This window comes from Pongo abelii, chromosome 4 (assembly GCF_028885655.2).
Source record: "Pongo abelii isolate AG06213 chromosome 4, NHGRI_mPonAbe1-v2.0_pri, whole genome shotgun sequence".
Taxonomy (NCBI): Eukaryota; Metazoa; Chordata; class Mammalia; order Primates; family Hominidae; genus Pongo; species Pongo abelii.
In genome coordinates this window covers 82594966-82614349 of record NC_071989.2, presented here as the reverse complement: position 1 = coordinate 82614349, position 19384 = coordinate 82594966, and the positions used below count along the sequence as shown (strand labels likewise).

The window sequence follows — 19384 nt, the reverse complement described above, 5'->3', positions numbered from 1 at the left end:
TCCAATGGTCTTAGCAAACGGCACACCAGGAGATTATATCCTGCACCTGGCTTGGAGGGTCCCACGCCCACGGAGCCTCACTCACTGCTAACACAGCAGTCTGAGATCGAACTGAAAGGCCACAGCAAGACTGAGGGAGTGGCGTCCGCCATTGCTGAGGCTTGAGAAGGTAAACAAAGACAGGAAGCTCAAACTGGGTGGAGGCCACCGCAGCTCAAGGAGGCCTTCCTGCCTCTGTAGACTCAACCTCTGGGGGCAGGGCATAGCTGAACAAAAGGCAGCAGAAACTTCTGCAGACTTAAACGTCCCTGTCTTGACAGCTTTGAAGAGAGTAGTGGTTCTTCCAGCGTGGAGTTTGAGATCTGAAAACGGACAGACTGCCTTCTCAAGTGGGTCCCAGACCCCCGAGTAGCCTAACTGGGAGGCATCTCCCATTAGGGGCCAACTGACACCTCATACTGCCGGGTGCCCCTCTGAGACGAAGCTTCCAGAGGAAGGATCAGGCAGCAACATTTGCCGTTCTGCAATATTGGCTGTTCTGCAGCCTCCGCTGGTGATACCCAGGCAAACAGGGTCTGGAGTGGACCTCCAGCAAACTCCCAACAGACCTGCAGCTGAGGGTCCTGACTGTTAGAAGGAAAACTAACAAACAGAAAGGACATCCACACCAAAACCCCATCTGTATGTCACCATCATCAAAGACCAAAGGTAGATAAAACCACAAAGATGGGGAGAAACCAGAGCAGAAAAGCTGAAAATTCTAAAAATCAGAGCACCTCTTCTCCTCCAAAGGAATGCAGCTCCTCAAAAGCAACGGAACAAAGCTGGACGGAAAATGACTTTGACGAGTTGAGAGAAGGCTTCAGACAATCAGTAATAACAGACTTCTCCGAGCTAAAGGAGGATGTTTGAACACATCGCAAAGAAGCTATAAACCTTGAAAGAAGATTAGATAAATGGCTAACGAGAATAAACAGTGTAGAGAAGATCTTAAATGACCTGATGGAGCTGAAAACCATGGCAGAAGAACTACGTGATGCATACACAAGCTTCAGTAGCCCATTCAGTCAACTGGAAAAAGGATATCAGTGATTGAAGATCAAATGAATGAAATGAAGTGAGAGGAGAAGTTTAGAGAAAAAAGAGTAAAAACAAATGCAGAAAGCCTCCAAGAAATATGGGACTATATGAAAAGACCAAATCTGCATCTAGTTGGTGTAACTGAAAGTGACGGGAGGGAGAATGGAACCAAGTTGGAAAACACTCTTCAGGATATTATCCAGGAGAACTTCCCCAACCTAGCAAGGCAGACCAACATTCAAATTCAGGAAGTACAGAGAACACCACAAAGATACTCCTCGAGAAGAGCAACTCCAAGACACATCATTGTCAGATTCACCAAAGTTGAAATGAAGGAAAAAATGTTAAGGGCAGCCACAGAGAAAGGTCAAGTTACCCAAAAAGGGAAGCCCATCAGACTAACAGCAGATCTCTTGGCAGAAACTCTACAAGCCACAAGAGAGTGGGGGCCAATATTCAACATTCTTAAAGAAAAGAATTTTCAACCCAGAATTTCATATCCAGCCAAACTAAGCTTCATAAGTGAAGGAGAAATAAAATCCTTTACAGACAAGCAAATGCTGAGAGATTTTGTCACCACCAGGCCTGCCTTACAAGAGCTCCTGAAGGAAGCACTAAACATGGAAAGGAACAACCGGTACCAGCCACTGCAAAAACATGCGAAATTGTAAAGACCGTTGATGCTAGGAAGAAACTGCATCAACTAATGAGCAAAATAACCAGCTAACATCATAATGACAGGATCAAATGCACACATAACAATATTAACCTTAAATGTAAATGAGCTAAATACTCCAGTTAAAAGACACAGACTGGCAAATTGGATAAAGAGTCAAGACCCATCAGTGTGCTGTATTCAGGAGACCCATCTGACGTGCAGAGATGCACATAGGCTCAAAATAAAAGGATGGAGGAAGATCTACCAAGCAAATGGAAAACAGAAAAAAGCAGGGATTGCAGTCCTAGTCTGATAAAACAGACTTTAAACCAACAAAGATCAAAAGAGAAAAAGAAGGCCATTACATAATGGTAAAGGGATCAATTCAACAAGAAGAGCTAACTATCCTAAATATGTGTACACCCAATACAGGAGCACCCAGATTCATAAAGCAAGTCCTTAGAGACCTACAAAGAGACTTAGACTCCCACACAATAATAATGGGAGACTTTAACACCCCACTGTCAACATTAGACAGATCAACAAGACAGAAAGTTAACAAGGATATGCAGGAATTGAACTCAGCTCTGCACCAAGCAGACCTAATAGACATCTACAGAACTCTCCACCCCAAATCAACAGAATATACATTCTTCTCAGCACCATGTTGCACTTATTCCAAAATTGACCACATAATTGGAAGTAAAGCAGTCCTCAGCAAATGTAAAAGAATGGAAATTATAACAAACTGTCTCTCAGACCACAGTGCAATCAAACTAGAACTCAGGATTAAGAAACTCACTCAAAACCGCTCAACTACATGGAAACTGAACAACCTGCTCCTGAATGACTGCTGGGTACATAACAAAATGAAGGCAGAAATAAAGAAGTTCTTGGAAACCAATGAGAACAAAGACACTACATACCAGAATCTCTGGGACACATTTAAAGGAGTGTGTAGAGGGAAATTTATAGCACTAAGTGCCCACAAGAGAAAGCAGGAAAGATCTAAAATTGACACCCTAACATCACAATTAAATGAGCTAAAGAAGCAAGAGCAAACACATTCAAAAGCTAGCAGAAGTCAAAAAATAACTAAGATAAGAGCAGAACTGAAGGAAATAGAGATACAAAAAACCATTCAAAAAATCAATGAATCCAGGAGTTGGTTTTTTGAAAAGATCAACAAAATTGATAGACCTCTAGCAAGACTGATAAAGAATAAAAGAGAGAAGAGTCAAATAGATGCAATAAAAAATGATAAAGGTTATATCACCACCGAACCCACAGAAATACAAACTACCATCAGAGAATACTATGAACACCTATACGCAAATAAACAAGAAAATCTAGAAGAAATGGATAAATTCCTGGACACATACACCCCTAGGTGTATGTGTCTAAACCAGGAAGAATTTGAATCCCTGAATAGACCAATAAAAAGCTCTGAAATTGAGGCAATAATTAATAGCCTACCAACCAAAAAAAGTCCCGGACCAGACAGATTCACAGCTGAATTCTATCAGAGGTACAAAGAGGAGCTGTTATCATTCCTTCTGAAACTATTCCAATCAATAGAAAAAGAGGGAATCCTCCCTAACTCATTTGATGAGGCCAGCATCATCCTGATACCAAAGCCTGGCAGAGAAACAACAAAAAAAGAGAATTTTAGACCAACATCCCTGATGAACATTGATGCAAAAATCCTCAATAAAATACTGGCAAACCAAATCTGGCAGCACAACAAAAAGCTTGTCCACCATGATCAAGTGGGCTTGATCCCTGGGATGCAAGGATGGTTCAACATACACAAATCAATAAATGTAATCCATCATATAAACAGAACCAAAGACAAAAACCCCATTATTATCTCAATAGACGCAGAAAAGGCCTGTGACAAAAGTCAACAGCCCTTCACGCTAAAAACTCTCAATAAACTAGGTATTGATGGGATGTATCTCAAAATAATATGAGCTATTTATGACAAACCCACAGCCAATATCATACTGAATGGGCAAAAACTGGAAGCATTCCCTTTGAAAACTGGCACAAGACAGGGATGCCCTCTCTCACCACTCCTATTCAACATAGTGTTGGAAGTTCTGGCCAGGGCAATCAGGCAGGAGAAAGAAATAAAGGGTATTCAATTAGGAAAAGAGGAAGTCAAATTGTCCCTGTTTGCAGATGACATGATTGTATATTTAGAAAACCCATCGTCTCAGCCCAAAATCTCCTTAAGCTGATAAGCAACTTCAGCAAAGTCTCAGGATACAAAATCAATGGGCAAAAATCGCAAGCATTCCTATACACCAATAACAGACAAACAGAGAGCCAAATCATGAGTGAACTCCCATTCACAATTGCTTCCAAGAGAATAAAATACCTAGGAATCCAACTTACAAGGGATGTAAAGGACATCTTCAAGGAGAACTACAAACCACTGCTCAACAAAATAAAAGGGGACACAAACAAATGGAAGAACATTCCATGCTCACGGATAGGAAGAATCAATATCGTGAAAATGGCCATACTGCCCAAGGTAATTTATAGATTCAATGCCATTCCCATCAAGCTACCAACGACTTTCTTCACAGAATTGGAAAAAACTACTTTAAAGTTCATATGGAACCAAAAAAGAGCCGGCATAGCCAAGACAATCCTAAGCCAAAAGAACAAAGCTGGAGGCATCATGCTACCTGAGTTCAAACTATACGACAAGGCTACAGTAACCAAAACAGCATGGTACTGGTACCAAAACAGAGATATAGGCCGGGCACGGTGGCTCACGCCTGTAATCCCAGCGCTTTGGGAGGCTGAGATGGGTGGATCACGAGGTCAAGAGATCAAGACTATCCTGGCTAACACGGTGAAACCCCATCTCTACTAAAAATACAAAAAAAATAGCCGGGCGTGGTGGCGGGCGCCTGTAGTCCCAGCTACTCGGGAAGCAGAGCTTGCAGTGAGCCGAGATTGCGCCACTGCACTCCAGCCTGGGCGACACAGCGAGACTGTCTCAAAAAAAAAAAAGAAAAAACAGAGATATAGATGACCAATGGAACAGAACAGAGCCCTCAGAAATAATACCACACATCTACAACGATCTGATCTTTGACAAACGTGACAATAACAAGAAATGGGGAAAGGATTCCCTATTTAATAAATGGTGCTAGGAAAACTGGCTAGCCATATATAGAAAGCTGAAACTGGATCCGTTCCTTACACCTTATACAAAAATTAATTCAAGATGGATTAAAGACTTAAATGTTAGACCTAAAACCATAAAAACCCTAGAAGAAAACCTAGGCAATAACATTCAGGATATAGGCATGGGCAAGGACTTCATGACTAAAACACGAAAAGCAATGGCAACAAAAGCCAAAACTGACAAATGGGATCTAATTAAACTAAAGAGTTTCTGCACAGGAAAAGAAACTACCATCAGAGTGAACAGGCAACCTACAGAATGGGAGAACATTTTTACAATCTACCCATCTGACAAAGGGCTAATATCCAGACTCTACAAAGAACTTAAACAAATTTACCAGAAAAGATCAACCCCATGAAAAAGTAGGTGAAGGATATGAACAGACACTTCTCAAAGGAAGACATTTATGCAGCCAAAAAACACATGAAAAAATGCTCATCATCACTGGCCATCAGAGAAATGAAAATCAAAACCACAATGAGATACCATCTCACACCAGTTAGAATGGCGATCATTAAAAAGTCAGGAAACAACATGTGCTGGAGAGGATGTGGAGAAATAGGAACACTTCTACACTGTTGGTGGGACTGTAAACTAGTTCAACCATTGTGGAAGTCAATGTGGCGATTCCTCAGGGATCTAGAACTAGAAATACCATTTGACCCAGCAATCTCATTACTGGGTATATACCCAAAGGATTATAAATCATGCTGCTATAAAGACACATGCACACGTATGTTTATTGCGGCACTATTCACAATAGCAAAGACTTGGAACCAACCCAAATGTCCAACAATGATAGACTGGATTAAGGAAATGTGGCACATATACACCATGGAATACTATGCAGCCATAAAAAAGGATGAGTTCGTGTCCTTTGTAGGGACATGGATGAAGCTGGAAACCATCATTCTCAGCAAACTTTCGCAAGGACAAAAAACCAAACACCGCATGTTCTCACTCATAGGTGGGAATTGAACAGTGAGAACACTTGAACACAGGGTGGAGAAAATCACACACCGGGGCCTGTCGTGGGGTGGGGGTAGGGGGGACGGATAGTATTAGGAGATATACCTAATGTAAATGACGAGTTAATGGGTGCAGCACACCAACATGGCACATGTATACGTATGTAACAAAACTGCACGTTGTGCACATGTACCCTAGAACTTAAAGTATAATAAAAAAAATTTTTTTTAAGGTGGATTAAAGACTTAAATGTAAAAACCCTAGAAGAAAATCTAGGCAATACCACTTGGGGCATAGGCACAGGTAAAGATTTCATGATGAAATCGCCACAAGCAATTGCAACAAAAGCAAAAATTGACAAATGGGATCTAATTGAACTAAAGAGCTTCTGCACAGCAAAAGAAACTATCATTAGAGCGAACAGGCAACCTACAGAACGGGAGAAAAATTTTGCAATCTATCCACCTGACAAAGGTCTAATCCAGAATCTACAAGGAACTTAAATCTACAAGAAAAAAAACAAATGATCCCATTAAAAATTGAGCAAAGGACATGAACACTTCTCAAAAGAAGACATTCATGTGGCCAACAAACACACCAAAAAAAGCTCAACATCACTGATCATGAGAGAAATGCAAGTCAAAACCACAATGAGATACTATCTCATTTTAGTCAGAATGACAATTAAAGTCAAGAAATAACAGGTGCTGGCGAGGTTGCAGAGAAATAGGAATGCTTTTACACTGTTGGTGGGAATGTAAATTATTTCAGTTCTTTAAAAATTTTTAGGCTTATTGTATGGCTTAACTCATATTCTGGAGAGTGTTCCATGTGCAATTGAGAAGAATATGTATTTTCCTGTTGTTAGGTGAAGATTTCTATAGGTGCCTGTTAAGTCTAATTGGTTTATAGTGCCTTGTTAAAATCTTCTTTTTCCTCACTGATCTTCTGCCTGTTTGGTCTATATAGTAGTGCCCCCTTATATGCAGGAGCTATGTTCCAAGAACCCTAGGGGAAGCCTGAAACCACAGATAGTCCCGAACCCTGTATATACTGTTTTTTTCTATATATACATACCCATGATAAAGTTTAATTTATAAATTAGGCACAGATTAACAATAATAATAAAAGAAATGATTATAACAGTATGTCAGCATCACTACTCTTTTGTTTTGGGATGTTATTAAATAAAGATTACTCGAACCCAAGCCTTGCAATCTGATAACTAGATTTCTACCAAGTGACTGATGGGCAGGTAGCATATGCAGTGTGATTACTCTTGACAAAAGGATGATTCACATCCTGGGCAGGATAGAGTGGGACAGTGTGAGATTTCATCACACTCCTCAGAACATTGTGCAATTTAAAACTTGTGAATTATTTCAGGATTTTTTTTTTTTTTTTTTTGAGATGGAGTCTCGCTCTGTGGCCCAGACTGGAGTGCAGTAGCGAGATCTCCGCTCACTGCAAGCTCTGCGTGCCGGGTTCACACCATTCTCCTGCCTCAGCCTCCCGAATAGCTGAGACTACAGGCACCCGCCACCACGCCTGGATAATTTTTTTTTTTTTTGTATTTTTAGTAGAGATGGGGTTTCATTGTGTTAGCCAGGATGGTCTCAATCTCTTGACCTTGTGATCCACCCACCTCAGCCTCCCAAAGTGCTGGGATTACAGGCGTGAGCCACCATGCCCAGCCAAGAATTTTTTATTTAATATTTTCAAACCACTGTTGACCGTGGAAAGTGAAATTACAGATAAGGGGACTACCATACGTTATTGAAAGTGGGATACTGAAGTATTTTACTGTTGAACTATTTCTCCCTTCATTTCTGTTAATTTTTATTTCATGTATTTTCATGCTGTTTTGTGTTTTAAGTGCATATATGTTTATAATTGTTATATCTTCCTGATGCATCGAGCCTCTTAGCATTATAAAATGTCCCCCATCATCTCTTGTAACAATTTCTCTTTTAAGATCTAGTTTGTTTGATATTGTATAGCCATTCCAGCTTTCTTGTGGTTGCGGTTTATATACTTTTTCTATCCTCTTACTTTCCATTTACTTGTCTCTTTGAATCTAAAATCTGTCTCCTATATGCATTATATAGTTGGGTCTTATTTTTTTAGTCCAGCCTGATAATCTCTGCCTTTTGACTAGGTTGTCTAATCCATTAACATTTCATATTGTTATTAATATTGTTGGATTTATGTCTTCTATTTTATTTTTTGTTTCAATATACCTCATATCTTTTTGTTCCTTTATACTTCCTTTATTGCTTTCTTTTGCAATCGGTGAATATTTTCAAATGTAGAATTCTAATTTCTTTAATGACTTTTTTCATCATATTTTTTGAGTTGTGCCTGCAGTAGCTGCTCTAGGACTCAACATACATTTTCACTTATCAGAATCAGCTTCAGATTCATACTAACTTAATTCCAGTAAAATATAGAAATGTTACTTCTGTAGAGCATTATTCCTTTTCCTTTTTATGATATTATTGTTATACGTATTATGTTTATAAATTTATAAACCCAACAATACATTGATATAATTATTACTTTATAAAATTTTGTGACTTTTAAAGAAGCCGGTAGAAGAAAGGAAAGCAATACATATTTATAGCTTTTGTTATACCTACCTTCTTATTTATCCTTTCTGGATTGTTACATTTACTTTTGTAGATTTGAGTTACCATGTGGAGTCATTTCCTTAGCCCAATGAAGCTTTGCTCCCACCTACCACTTTTGTGCTACTGTTGGCAAATATATTACATTTCTATAAGTTATAGGCCCAGCACTAACTTCTGTATCTGTTGTTTTTTATAATTGCTTTTTAAAATCTGTTGAGACAAAAAGAGAAGAAATATGCATTTATACTGTCTTTTATAATACATAATTACCTTTACTGATACTGTACGTTTTTTCATGTGGATTCATATTAGCCTATAGGGTAATTGGCTTTCAACCTGAAGAATTCCTTTATTATTTCTTGTAAGGCAGATCTCTTAGCAACCAATTTTCTCAGTCTCTCAGTTTTTGTTTATCTGGGAATGTCTTTATTTTGCCTTCATTTTTAAAAGATCGTTTTCCTAGATATAGGATTCTTAGTTAATAGTTTTTTCTTTGTGCACTTTGAATATGTCATTCCACTGCCTCTGGCCTCCATTGTTTGATAATAACACAGCTGTTAATCTTCTTGAGTTTCCCTTGTAAGTGATGAGTTATTTTTCTCCTGCTGCTTTTAATATTTTCTCCTTGTCTTATGACTTTTGATATTTTTACTATGTGTCTGTGGATCTCTGCATTTATCCTACTTGAGTCATTGAGCCTCCTGAATGTGTAGATTAATGCTTTTCAGTAAGTTTGGTAAGTTTTTTTTTTTTCTTGTTGTTGTTGTGACACAGTTTTGGTCTTGTTGCCCAGGCTGGAGTGTAGTAGTGCAATCTCAGTTCACTGAAACCTCCACCTCCCAGGTTCAAGCGATTCTCCTGCCTCAGCCTCCCAAGTAGCTGGGATTACAGGAGCTTGCCACCATGCCCAGCTAATTTTTATATTTTTAGTAGAGACAGGGGTTTCACCATGTTGGCCAGGCTGGTCTCGAACTCCCAACCTCAGGTGACCTGCCTGTCTCAGCCTCCCTACGTGCTGGAATTACAGGAGTGAGCCACCGTGCCTGGCCAGTTTGGGAAGTTTTTAGGCATATATTTCTTCAAATATTTTTTCTGCTTCTTTTTCCTCTCCTTCATTATGCATATATTGGTATGCTTAATGGTGTTCCATATTTCTCTGAGACATTTTCATTTTTATTCTCTTTTCTTTGTCTTGCATACTCTGTATCAATGTCTTCAAGTTTACTAATTCTTTCTCTTGCCAGTTTAAATCTGTTGAGCCTCTTTGGTAAATGTTTTATTTCAGTTATTTTACTTTCCAACTCCATAACTTCTATTTGGTTCTTTTTAAATAAATTTTTCTTTTTTATTGATATTCTCTATTTGATGTGACCTTGTCATCATTCCTTACTTAACGTCTTTAATTATGGTTTTCTTTAGTTCCTTGAACATATTTATAATGATTATTTTGAAGTCTTTGTTAAATCCAGTGTCTGGTCACTCTCACAGGCAGTTTCTCTTGTCTGTTTTTTTTCCCAGTGTTTGTGTCATACTTTGCTGTTTCTTTGTATGTCTCATAACTTTTTGTTGGAACTGGACATTTTAGACAATGCATTGTAGCAACTCTACCCCACCTTCTCTTGGACTTCTTATTGCTATTTGCTTGTTTGTTTAATTACTGGCTAGATTGTTTTAGTGAAGTCTGTTTTAGTGAAGTCCCCACTTCAGTGCTAAACTTCCAATGTTGAGCCTCAGGGACTAAAGCCTTGGCCACCTCTTTCCCTGACCTCCCTGACCACCCATGGCTCTTAAGCTCCACTTATTGCCCATTGACTGTTTTATTGTTTTCAACAATGTCCTAGGGGGACAAATTGCTCTACAGACTAATCCAAGCAAAGGTGGGCTCCTTTGAAGGGATAGTTCCCAAGGTCAGTGTTTGAAGTTTATTATGAACCTAGGAAGGCTCCTGCCAGCTCTTTTCCCAGTTGTCTCTTGCAAACTCGCCTGCCTACAGCTTAGCCTACATCTCGAATGAATCTACCAGTCTACTCACAATTGCCTTTTACCACAACTTCTACTATTTCTGATAGTGCCCTTGAGCTTGAACTTCTTCATGCTCTGTTGCAAATGAAGTTAGTTCCTTCGGGAGGAGATTAGAAGCTATCTGTTTTAAGGCCTGCTTCTCTTCTCAGGCAGAATCCCTGAGCCATGGCCCTGGAGCTGAGGGTGGGGACAAAGGTGATTTTTCGAGTGATACCCTTGCTTTAGGAGCTGAGCATTAGGTAGAGGGGAGGCAGTAGCTTAATGTCTTTTCCGTTTGCCTCTCCCAATGTGAAACCACCACCTTACAAGCCAAGGCAAGGGTGATTGGGATCCCAGCATTCTCCGTGGTGCTGTGCCAAAGGTGGAGCCTCTGTCTCACCACTCAGAGCTGGGCAGGAGAAGGGAGCCTCCACCCTTTGGTTATAGCTGCTGGCAACTTAGCCTTAGCAACAGTAGCTGGGGGCAGGATGAGAAATGCTGAAGTTATGCCCCTCCCAGGAAGACAGCCCTGTAACAGGGAGCCCTGTAGTCTTGACTACAGCAATCTAGAGTGGAGTCTCCACTTCACAGAGCTGGGAGTGGGGAGGGAGGATGCAGTCTTCGTTCAAATACCATAGACTCTCACCTTTTTAATCCGATTTTTGTAGATTTTGTTGGCTAGATGGTTCATCATTTGCTGCATGCCCTTATGACCATTTCTAGATACATTAAATTTATATACAAAAATACATCAGGTGTTAGGGTATATCTGGTCCCTGTTACTTTGTCATAGCCAGAAGCAAAAGTTCACATATTTCAGCTATTTTTGACCTTAATTTTTGTTTTATTTTTCACTTCAGGAGACTACCCACAAAGCCAGTATTTTATTGAATGGTAAACTTAAGGTAGAAAGTGGTCAGATTTATAAAAACCCAGTCACCTGGCTCAAGGATCTTCTGGGAGGCAACAGTTATGTGACCTGGAATTATGCTTGGAGTAAGGTGGGTCATTCTTAAGTTTATCTTTAACTTCATATTCAAATGGAAAAGTACACATTTTTATGATGAAAGTATTTTTTAAGGAAATCTGAAAGATCTCCAAGCTAGTTTTGTATTCATGTGTTCATTCTGTATATGCTGTATGCATATCATGCTACATGCATGTCACAGAATGAACACATCACTTTCTCCCACAAGTCCTACTTGCCAGAATTCCCCATGGGCATGGTTGCATAGCTGACTGCACTTTCCCTTTCTTACCCCTTATCTAGTCTCAGAACTCTTCATGCCTTTAATCTTCCCATTTGATCTCCCAAGGGATTTCAGGTCTTTGTATGGAAAATTTGGAACCACTGATGTGTATTGGTAACTTAGTTAATATGTTACTATTCTAATGAAGTAAAGCAAAATCTCCTAAATGCAAAAGAAATGGGCAAGAGGCCTAAGACCCTCAGATATTATCATGTATTTTTATGTTTGAACATGTCCTTATCCATGAATTGCTAGCCCTTCAAAATGAATTACTTTCATTTAGACCTCCTAGACTTAGTAGCCTCCCTCTCAGTTCTGCCTTCTGAGTTATAAGCCCAGTAATGACTGATATTCTTGAGGTCTAGTGTTCATCCACCTGCAGAGTTCAGGGACAGTCTTAAAATTATTCTTCAGGAAAGTCTGAATCTTCAGACATCTGCCATGACTGTTTCGAAGACTAGAAGATACACTCAACCGCTACTAACTATTACAGTAAACCTCAGTGTACCAGTAATAGGAAGCACAGCTTTCTCTCCACTTTTTTGTTTAACCCAGGTTGTGCCCCTAAAGTCTATATTCTGTGTCCCAGACTCTGTGCCCCAACTCTGCATTCTGGTCTCCTAGACCTCGTTGGCAAGTGTATCCAGCACTGTTTCAGTTCCTTCACTTACATCAGCACATTCTGGATTCTATCTGCTATATGGTCTGTCTGACTTTTTCCCAAAGTTTGTTTTTATTTGCCACTCCTGGAGTCACCAGGCCATCTGCTTTCAGTTCGTCTTAGCCCCTTTACCCAATCCTTTCCATGGATTCTTAATTCATATCTAAATGTTAGTAATCAGCATCTTGCCCATGAAAATCCCTTTTTGTTACAAGGTTTCTTAAACTTTTGATAGATTATACTGTTTTGCTGAAACTGAATCTTTGCTCACAGGACAGATAGCATACTGAATGCTGTAGCTTAGGTTCTTTTGAGCTCAACATGCCTGTGCTACAGTGTGCCTGGTGATGACTCCATTTGCTCACTCTGTTTCTCCATTAGAACTACTGTTATTTCCTGCCTTTGAATAGCTGGCTGTAACATCATTGGGCCCTTGCTCTGTACTAATGCCTCATTTACATATCTCATTGACTCTAGCATTTTCTCATAGCCATGTCAATTAGAGTTATACTGTTTAGCACCTATGTGATAGTGAAGCCACATGCAAATGTGGGCACTAAAAGTAGGGCAATTATCAGATATAACATATTCCTACAGATTATCTAAACAGGCTTATTTTCTTTAGATTATCAAACAAATGAAAACAGAGTTTTAAAAATTACTATGGGCACTGATGTACTTCTAGTAAATACCCCAAGCTGAGAAACATTACCGTAGTGATTTTCTTTACAATATTTAAAAGGCTCTTTTAAAGTCTTTTAAAGTTTACCACAGAAACCTCTGCCTCTTCTTGTCTTGGAGTAACTCCTGAATTCAGTCACTTCTTGAGGAAAGGAGCTTTTTGCTACATGGGTAAATGTGAACATTTCTACTGACTAGTTCTGAGAGTGGTGGGGGTGGTATGGGACCAGGAGTGGTTGGTGGTCAGGCAAGGAATGCCAGAAAACAAAGTATTGCCCTGTATCTGACAGAGTGACAGAGCCAGTAGGTGCAGAGATGACTCAAACTTCCAACCCAAGCAGTTGCTGAACAGCTTTGCCAAGGAAATCCTGATGCTTACTCACAGAGGGCATCACTGACTTCTGTCCTGCAGCCTCCCAGCTGTTGGACAACATTCTGGTGTGACCGAGTGATATGTGGGTGGGAGGCAGCAGACCAAGCTAGTTCCTGGTTCCACTCTTTATAAGTTATATTATCTGGGCAATGGTTTTCAATCACATTGGAATCACTTGAGGGCCTTTAGAAACCACTAGTGCCTAGTAGACTCCAAGCCCATAACTTCTGATCTAATATCTAGGTGGGGATCAAGTGGCAATATTTGAAAAAGCGTTCCAGGCAATTCTAATGTGCAGCCTCAGTAAGAATGATTAATCTAGGTCAAGCCATTTCACCTTTCTGAACTTCAGCTTTCTTATGTATAAAATAAGTAGTGCTAGGTGATATCTAAAGACCCTTCCAACGTAGCGATTGTGGAGCTTGAATAGCACTGTTTGATTTATAAAGCAGTTTTACACAACAACTTTATGAGGCAGGAAGATCAACTATTATTTCTGTTCATGGATGTGAAAACAAAGGTTTGGGAGGTTAAGTGACCTGATTTAGCCTCAAGGTCAGCCAGAACCAGGACTAGAACCTGATCTTCTGATTCTTTGTACATTCTTTTCTGTATTTATAAAGGCACAAGAGAGGCACACATTCCTTTCATTAGAAACAGGTTGCTCTGAACTCAAAAGAGCACACGGTACAATCTAGCCACCTTTATGAATGTATGCAAAGCCTTAGTCATGTGCAGCAACTATTGCCCACTTCCAGAGGAAAAATGCCTTTCTGTGATACAGTTGCGGGATGAAAATCATAAGAATCATAAGAATGGAAATGATGGTTTATTTTTGTAAATACTCAACAGTGAATTACTGCAGATGAAAAGTAGGCTACTATTTTAGGCAGTGCTTCAAGGAACACTAGACAGATCTCTTCTGCAAACATACTTCCCATCCGGATGCCTCCCTGAATTTCCATCCTTATTTCCACTCTTTCCGCTCCTTTGGATTTAGTTATCACTTTTTTCTGTGGTTCCCCTCACCCCCCACACATACTTTTCAAGAACAACTCCTCTCACCATCATGATTAGGAATATCAAGATATGGAAAGGTTGAGGTGGGAGCATAGAAACTGATGGAAATTGTTCATCTCGACAGCCTTATTCTGTCAATTACTCACACTCTCAATGTGTCCTAAACCTCCTATGAACCTAGCTTCTACTCAGCTACATTTTAGAACAGAAAGAAGAAGAAGGAGATGGTTAGATATGTGACCTCTTTTAAAATACGAATATCCAGGAGTTTTGGATCCTGAAAATATAAATAATGTGAAGGGCTTTCTCTTGCCTCTAGCTACATAGAGTGTTGGGAGTATGAAAAAAGAGTCTGGAATGGGGAGGTTGGTACCATGAAGGTGAGTTTTACCTGCATCATCATTTCCATAGAAACAGCTCTTCCAAGGCAGTTTTTGCACTTTTAAACTACTTTCTGTCTTATATTATGAATTCCTAAAGAGATATTTTATTTGAGAAATGTTTTTATTTTCTTAGCCACAATGTATTTTGTGTTACAATGAATTTAAAAGAAAACCTACAGTTTTTTATTGGTTTCTTTGCTCTTTTTCCACTCTGAGATAAAAAGCAATTATTCTTTCCTCCTTCTACTCCTCTTGGAGCAGTGAAACTTTGTAAGATTGACTTCTTAAAACTTGCAATGGAATAAAAGTAGTTATTTGATCATCCATGAACAGATTTCTTTTCTTTCTTTCTTTTTTTTTTTCTTTTTGAGCCAGAGTCTCGCTGTCTTGCCCAGGCTGGAGTGCAGTGGCCTGATCTTGGCTTGCTGCAGCGTCTGCCTCGTAGGTTCAAGTGATTCTCCTGCCTCAGCCTCACAAGTAGCTGGGACTACAGGCGTGCACCACCATGCCTGGCTAATTTTTGTATTTTTAGTAGAGACGAGGTTTCACCACGTTGACCAGGCTGGTCTCAAACTCCTGACCTCAGGGGATCCCCCCACATCAGCCTCCCAAAGTGCTGGGGTTACAGGTATGAGACACCATGCCCAGCCATCCACGAACAGATTTCTATTAGTCAATACCAACAAATGGTTTTTCTGAAGATATATGAAAAATGGGATGATACTTTCAAATAAAATGGAGTCCCAGAAGGGAAGTATATGCAAAGGTGGGTTATGTTTCATTCTTTTTTGATGCATATTAGTACATAAGATGTACAGAAATATTTATTATGGCAATTAATAATGACAATACTGCACTTTATTTCTTCCAAAGACCTTACCAAAATAAAGTTAATTAATAATTTCACTTCGCTCATTAACTACATTTTCAGAATACTGGCTGGCTGAGTCATCTATTTTCCTCAAACATGCATATGTGTGTATGCAGACACACACACACACACACACACACACACACACACACACAGACATTCTACACGCCCTACTTTTTCCCTAGTATGATATTGGAGAATCAGCATAGACTAATTTCTAAGGAATAATGGAGTGTTGTAAGAGCTTCAGGGAAAGCATCAGTGGCCTTAGGACAAAGCACCCCTCCAGTTCTACCTTTTAGCAAAGCAAGAACACAACAACCTACAGGTATCCTCACCGAACCTGCCTTACGCTAAGCTCCATCTCTCTTACGTGTTCTCATCTGGCATCCTATCAGCTGCCCTTCATCAAAATGGGTTTTGGACAGTGAAGTTGCTGAAATCACTGGAGGCTATGTTGTCCAAGAGCCTAAGAACTTAGCCTCCAGCTCTTCCTACCATGCCTCTGTCAGAGTAGGCATATGAGCTAGATTTGAATCCAGAGAGATTTAGTTCAGGATTCAGAGTTTGAGTCATACACAAATGTAATGACTGCCCTTATGCTTTAGCCAACTGGAGGTTTTTCATGACACTAATATGAAATGCACATTTTCTAGAAGTGATCTAGTGTCTGTTCATTCTGAGGTCTATTCATTAACCTGTTCAATAAATCACTTCTACCTAATGGAAAATAGATTTTTAACTCGGTGGATATTCTTAAAACTGTGTTCTTTGTCTGAATTACCTGCAGTGGAATATGTAAGTCACCTTATATTGCCCAGCACTAACTAATAAAAATATTTTAAAAGTCTGAGATATAGGTGAGAACATACTGAGCCTGCACTTTGATGGATTTATGAGATGTGTTGGACATTGTCAGGGCATAACACATACAAAATCTACTGTTTCCAATAACTGGTTGTTTGGAGAACTGACAAATGGCATTCAGGGGCCTCTCCTCTACTTTCTATGGCAAGTGAGAAGGGATTGACACATTGAGTAGGCCAGGTCTGTTCCATTTTCATTGCCAGGCTTTGTTTGGTCATAGGATTGAGTCCAAAGGGTATCTGTACCTTTAAGATCCCCTAGACCTTTCTCACTCTGTTCAATTTAACATTTATTGAGTACTCGGAATGTGCTAGACAGTATGCCGGATGCTTTTCTTGCATTATCTCTTTTAATCCTCATAACAATTTAATAAGCTGGAGGCACTTTTTTTACAAACACAAATTGAAGCTTAGGGAATTTGAGAATCTTGCTTAAGAGTTGGGACTTCACAGCCAGGCACGGTGGCTCACACCCGTAATCCCAGCACTTTGGGAGGCTGAGGCAGGTGGATCATTTGAGGTCAGGAGTTCGAGACCACCCTGGCCAACATGGCAAAACCCTGTATCTACTAAAAATACAAAAATTAGCTGGGTGCGGTGGTGCACACCTGTAATTCCAGCTACTAGGGAGGCTAAGGCACGGGAGGCTGAGGCATGGGAGGCTGAGGCATGAGAATTGTTTGAACTCAGGAGGTGGAGGTTGCAGTGAGCCAAGATCATGCCAGTGTGCTCCAGCCTGGGTGACAGAGTGAGACTGTCTCAAAAAAAAATTAAAAGAAAAGAAAAGGAGCCGGGACTTCAGAGTCTTTTATCCAGTATCGTCAGGCACTCTGTGAACTGCTGAGGGTATTTGAATGAATATGATATAGACCCTGTCCTCAAGGAGCTTATGGTTTAATAGAAACAGACGTATTAAAACATAATTTCATTTATATGAGGTAAGTACCATGACAGAAATATGAGTAAAGAAGCTTTGGGAACCTAGAGGAGGATCATTACTTGAAACTAGAGGTTATAGGGAGGCATCCTGGAGGAAGGGATGTTCAAGTTGAATCTTGATGCTTTTCCCACAGTGAACTAACCTCTGGAGGTATGTTAATAGATTGTCCTTAAGCTAAGAGTAAAGAACCCAAAGACCCTTGGGCCCAGAACATTTCTGGCAGAATTTACCAGTTCTGCCTCAGCCCTGCCTTTTTGTGTGTAGATATTTCTAAGCTCTGACCATTTGCACTGATAATGATATAGCTAAGTTCACAAACCACCAGAAAAAATTGATGTCTAGACCTGAAATGTTATTAATTTAATCAGTTAAATATGTGATTTCTTGAAAAGTACCATTACTTTTATGGCTTAATTTTATGAATGTAACATTAAAATTTTAAAGTTATAAAGTAGCAGGTGCTGGATTAATAGTTGTTGAATAAGTGAATAGGTGAGTGAATTAATATCACACAACAAGGGTCAACACATTTTTTTCTGTAAAAGGTCACATAGTAAATATTTTGGGCTTCATGGATGTGTGGTCTGTGTCAATTATGTTATAGCATGAAAGCAGCCATAGATGTTAAGTAAATGAATGAGCATCACTGTTTTCCAATAAAACATTATTTACAGACAAGAAGGTTGCAGGTGGGATTTGGCCATGGATTGAAGCTTGCTAATCCACAACATGCAACAATCAAAACCTTATAAAAATTACAATGTTCAGGACATAGGTGTATTTCCTTCTTACAGAATGTATGATTTGTAAATTTTGTGCTTAATTATGTGCAGGTAACATATCTTGGGAAGGAGCTTTTAAAGTATGTTTCTGAGGATGCACCCATACTTCCAGAACCAAACTCAGTACCTCAGCAATATCAACCTTGTCTTCCAGGTATGTACAGAACAACCCTCATTTCTTCGTTGTGGGATAAAAACACCAAAACCTACTGGAAAATCACTCATTTTATTTTGTCTTTTTTCTCATTGATGTGAAATTAACAATCATTATAATTAACTATTTCAAGGTGAACAATTCAGTGGCATTTAGTAAATTCACAATGTCATGCAACCACCCACCTCTATATAATTCTAAAACACTTTCATCACCCCAAAAAGAAACCCTGTACCCACTCAGCTGTTGTTTCCCATTCTCTGCTCCCCCCGATTTCTGGAAACCACCAGTCTGCTATCTGTCTGTATGGATTTACTTATTCTGAATATATCATATAAATGAAATCAATATATGTGACCTTTTTTGTCTGACTTCTTTCACATAGTATAATGTTTTTGAGGATCATCTACATCATAGCATGTATCCATACTTCATTCCTTGTTGTGACTGAATAATATTCCATTATATGGATATACCATAATTTGTCCACTCATCCTTTGATGGGCATTAGGGTGCTTCCCCCCACTTTTTTTTTTTTTTTTGAGACGAGAGTTTTGCCCTTGTTGCCCAAGCTGGAGTGCAGTGACACGATCTCAGCTCACTGCAACCTCTACCTCCTGGGTTCAAGTGATTCTTCTGCCTCAGCCTCCCGAGTAGCTGGGATTACAGGTGTGCACTACCAGGCCCGGCTAATTTTTTGTATTTTTAGTAGAAACGGGGTTTCACCATGTTAGCCAGGCTGGTCTCAAACTCCTGACCTCAGGTGATCTGCCCGCCCCAGCCTCCCAAAGTGCAGGGATTACAGGTGTGAGCCACCGTGCCTGGCCTGGCCTGCTTTCCCCTTTTTAGCTATTAGAGAT

At 39.7% G+C, this 19384-nt stretch overlaps 1 protein-coding gene across 3 annotated transcripts in view; it reads left to right on the top strand.

The window, feature by feature from the left end:
• The window catches only part of ANKRD31 (ankyrin repeat domain 31), a 188896-nt gene that overhangs the window by 146142 nt on the left and 23370 nt on the right, over window positions 1-19384 (top strand). For all 3 annotated transcript variants that reach the window (XM_024247336.2, XM_054555637.1, XM_054555638.1), the window contains 2 exons: window positions 11404-11544; window positions 18422-18524. In XM_024247336.2, the coding sequence (XP_024103104.2) occupies window positions 11404-11544; window positions 18422-18524 (244 nt within the window). The remainder of the gene's footprint in view (window positions 1-11403; window positions 11545-18421; window positions 18525-19384) is intronic.